The 5000-nt window shown below is 36.6% G+C and overlaps 1 protein-coding gene across 1 annotated transcript in view; it reads left to right on the top strand.

The window, feature by feature from the left end:
- The window catches only part of LOC143037622 (transmembrane protein 205), a 25577-nt gene that overhangs the window by 20348 nt on the left and 229 nt on the right, over nt 1–5000 (top strand). The window contains exons 4-5 of the mRNA XM_076206148.1: nt 3036–3122; nt 3591–5000. The exon at nt 3591–5000 is cut by the window's right edge and continues 229 nt beyond it. Of these exons, the coding sequence (XP_076062263.1) occupies nt 3036–3122; nt 3591–3806 (303 nt within the window). The 3' untranslated portion in view covers nt 3807–5000. The remainder of the gene's footprint in view (nt 1–3035; nt 3123–3590) is intronic.

Genomic DNA, 5000 nt, shown 5'->3' with positions numbered 1-5000 from the left:
ATATATATATATATACATATGTATGTACAGTATGTGTATACATATATGTATATACATACATATGTACACACACACATATGTATGTATGTATATATATATATATATATACATATATAATATATATATATATATATATATATCCATACATATAAACTTATATATATATATATATATATATATATATATATCCATACATATCAACTTATATATATATTATATATATATACATATATATATATATATATATATATATATGTGTGTGTGTGTGTCTGTGTGTGTGTCTGTGTGTGTGTCTGTGTGTGTGTGTGTGTGTGTGTGTGTGTGTGTGTGTGTGTGTGTGTGTGTGTGTGTGTGTGTGTGTGTGTGTGTGTGTGTGTGTGTGTGTGTGTTCAAAGCAGGTAACAGGTATGGCTGAAAATCATGGGGGAGTGCGGGATTCGAACCCACAACTAAATGAACGCGAGGCCAGCACGCTTCCGATTATGCTTCCAGCGTACTTAGAATTACATAATTACGCTTACTAAACGAATAATCATAATACGAAGATTCGGACAAATAAATACATTGGTCTGAAAAGTGGACGATGAAGTTTGAGCTTAGTAAATGTAAAGGGGTCCTTAATATGACACGAAATACTACTGAAAGTTATTTGAGAGAAAAAAAAGAAAAAATGGAGAGCATAAAATATCTTGGCGTAATTGTCAACAACGATCTTTCATGGTCAAAATACCATGGAGTGGAGAAGATTCTGAACCGGATGCAATGAGTATCAGGATTACTAAGCCTAACAGGCTCAGGGTGAGAAGATGAGGAGATGAGGAGGTGTGATACAGGAACCTTGTTCGCCAACGAATTGTTTAAACCAAGGGATCTCAGCCTTACTTGGCCCATTCACCCCTTTCACCATTTGTCTGAATGTCATTCGCCCCTCCTTTCCAAGATTGCCTGTTTCAAAAAGTGCATTCTAAATAATATGCAAATATTACTAAAAACCCTTTTATTTTTACCAAATTAGTATATATTTTTCCCATATTAGTATAATTCCAGCCCAGGTGACAGGCCAGATAGGCCAAAACCTATAATTGCTTTCCTCACCGCGTAAACTGACTGTGGTCACAAATCACACCCAGAAAACCCAAAATTCCCCCTTGGAGGTGAATTTCACCCCTAATGAGAACCCCTGGTTTAAACAATCTCTTTCCTAACGAAGAGCTGATGGCAAACGACCCACAACGACCTCCTCATCTAAAATACGATAAGACAGCAAGTATGACACGAGGACGAACGAAAGGGGGGGAGTGAAACAGCAATTGAAAATGAAAATTATTTTGAGAGAAGGGAATGAATAAGAACAGGAAAATTAGATGATTGGCGAAGGAAAGCGTGAGGGCAAGTACGGTACAAAAAGACAACACACACACACACACACACACACACACACACACACACACACACACACACACACACACACACACACACACACACACACACACACACACACACACACACACACACACACACACACACACACACACACACACACACACACATATATATGTATATACATATATATATATATATATATATATATATATATACATATATGTATATATATATATACATACATATATATATATATACATACATATATATATATACAGTATATACATATATATATATACATATATGTATATATATATATACATACATACATATATATACAAATATATATATATGTATAAATAAATAAATATATATATATATATATATATATATATACATATACATATACTTGCTCTGTTGGTTGTATGGCCTGACGTCCCTTCACGCTTTCATTATGCCTCTCCGTATGGTTCTATCCTCTGCCAATTTAGGTACGTTTATAATAGAGGGAGGTCACAATATATTATGTTGGTTACGGGCTAAATTTTTGTCATATAAACCTCTCATTTTTGTAATGTAATTATCACTTGAAAAAGTAAAATGTGTACGAAACGTCGTGAACTAAAGAAAAAAACCTCTCGCTATGTTTCGGTATGCTCTTTGGAACAAGAATCTCAGTGTTAAGTTCTACGCAGAAGTATGTAATCAGAAAAGTAGATAGCCTTAGCTAGAAGATCATGAATGCAGAAACATCTGTATTCTTCAACCAGATATGTTTACAGAAAAACCGGCTGCCCAAATACACAAATATATATATATATATATATATATATATATATATATATTATATATATACATATATATATAAATATATATATATAACTATATCTATATATATATACATATGTATATGTTTATAAATGTATATGTATACATATGTATAGGTATATATATATATATATATATATATATATATGTGTGTGTATATATATATATATATGTATATTTATATATATATATATATATATATATATGTGTGTGTGTGTGTGTGTGTGTGTGTGTGTGTGTGTGTGTGTGTGTGTGTGTGTGTGTGTGTGTGTGTGTGTGTGTGTGTGCGTATGTGTGTGTGCGTGTGTGTGTAGAGAAGTCTTCCCTCCCCTGAAGTGTTGGAACGAGAGGGCGAGTGGGTTTTCTCGTGTGGGTGTAATGTCTCGATTTGGCGCCACGATCTCCTTGTAAAGCCGATACGGCTATTGGCGCATCCTTTATCATGTCTTCTTCGGTGCGTTTCGCATCCACGTGTACAAGGATTAAACCTGTTTTTACTTTGTTCTTTTTTTATCTATTGCTCCTGTTTAAACTCTTGAACGAGGAAGACTGGACCTGAGGCCAGATGATTTCGTTCATCTGTAGGAAGCCATCCTATCATTTACAAGTTAAAAGCTACCAAAGCCATTTCTGTATTTAAGTATGTCAATTCCAATTCCTACTAATATTGGTAATACGTCTTGATACACACTCACAGAGAGGTATAAACAGACGTCTAAAGCATATACAAATATATTTACAAAACATATGCACACATGGGTAAATCTGTTTCAGTGTGAATAGAAACGCAAGTTAAATCAGAATTTGCTTCTTTACTTCCACAGGGAGCGATTCTGGTTGCCTGTTTCCTGGTTAATCTGGGGATTCGTCTCTACTTGGCTCCTATGCTCACTAAACTCATCACCATTAAGGTAAGATACTTCTTTCATCATGAGCAAGGTCATCAGTGAGTCACTCATCACCGTTTTCTTTTTCACTAATTTTCATTCACATTTGTCAACAACAAAACGTATCGCCATACACATATCTTCACACATCTCAGACACATACACCAAACACATATCTCAGACTACGGAAAGGGTGACTGTTTATATTGTAGAATATATGTTTGATAGATAGCTGTTAACTTGAGAAAAGACCCTTATATTTCCCCATGTATATTTAGATAAACACCCAAACAATATGTTGTAATGCCTGCAATTTATTGAATTTAGTTTTATTAATTAAGTTATTGTTATTAATTTTTTACTTATTTGTTTATTCATTTATCTATTTTTTATTATTTTTTTCGCATCCGACCTGGTTATGGACTAAAAGGTCTCCTGTCGGCATACTCTTCCTTTGTAATCCTTTGTAATCTCTCCTTTTGTTCTCTTCAGATTGCCATAGAAACAGAGGCCGGATTGGGTCAGGAAGTGGGCACCAATCGTCCGGGGAGATTAGCACACTGCCCTCACTACATGAAGCTCTACAGAGCTTTCCGTCGCACCCACATGACCATTGCTGTTGGGAATATGTCCGCCATGGCCTGCACTTTCTTCCACCTGTACTATCTCGCTACTAAGCTTTGTGCAAACAACAGCCTCCCGAAATGAGAAAGCCGGGTCAGGTCTGCCAAGAAGAAAAAGAAAAATTTCTTTTTCTTTTTCTTTTTTAGGGAAAAAAAATATCATTACTATCGTTATCTCCAATGCAGCTAGATGGTTTAACGAGAATAGATAGGCCTGCGGGCTGTGCTAAGTGTTAACCAAAGACACCTTGTACGCCTCGTCATCACCAGACACCTCAGAAACAACCCTATTGCCCATCACCGTAGCCCCAACGCACCACTCACCGATACGACATCCTTATCTACACCTACATCGTAGTAACGCCTACAACGCATCATCACCATCATCTCTCCCATGTAGCGGAACCATTCTGTCATCCACAATCATCACCACTGTACTACCAGGATCAGTATTTATTAAGACTACTAATAATAACATAGAGACCTCCAAATTGCGTTAGTGAGACCTTGAAACCTCACCACATGTGTCTGGAGTAGTCTTACAATATTTTCCGATGAAGACTTCCCCAGCAGTAATCGGATGAAGACAGAGCGCAGCATGAAGTAAATTACATATAGTTCCTTAGTTTAGAGGACCTCTATATTATATTCCCGTTAACCACAGACGATTTTAACTGGGTTAAGTCTCCAGTCTGCCAACAATACCGGTTTCTTTCTAGCCAGAAAAAAAACGTATTGGACGTCCTACAAGACGGACGTTAGAGGAACTAACTTCCCCCGTCGTCTATTCAAGAGTTATCACAAAACCCTCTCCTGTATCTGGATATGGAGTCCCAGGGGGCTGGCATTCGGTCTCTGGACCAAACCAAATAAGGAGAACTAAGAGTAGAAGGCTGCTTCTCTCCTACTGCATGGAGCTAATGGCAGAGACATCTTTGTGAGGGGCCCTAGGATCGTTGCCAGCCATTGTGGGGCTGTGGGCCTCCAGTCAATAAAACACGAGATAACAATTGTCACCAAAGATGGCATACACAGGGTTTCCAATGCTACCTTGTGGCTCGTGTAATCTTTCATTAATTTATGTGTTTCATAAGCGCATGAAATGAATATTTGTGCACGATTTTCTCACAAATGTGTTGGGATTTATCACTTTGCTGAATGGAAGTCCACAGACAAAATTATCTTTTACAATGCAACATTCATGTGTAGACATATTTAATGTAGTTAAGGAAAATGCGAACGAACCAGATGAATGTTATGCATAATTTCACTTATTTTC

The sequence above is a fragment of the Oratosquilla oratoria genome, chromosome 2 (genome assembly GCF_046742065.1).
Source record: "Oratosquilla oratoria isolate Oo_2021 chromosome 2, ASM4674206v1, whole genome shotgun sequence".
NCBI classification, from domain to species: domain Eukaryota; kingdom Metazoa; phylum Arthropoda; class Malacostraca; order Stomatopoda; family Squillidae; genus Oratosquilla; species Oratosquilla oratoria.
The sequence above is the reverse complement of the archived record's forward strand: the minus strand, read 5'-3'. Positions and strand labels throughout refer to the sequence as shown.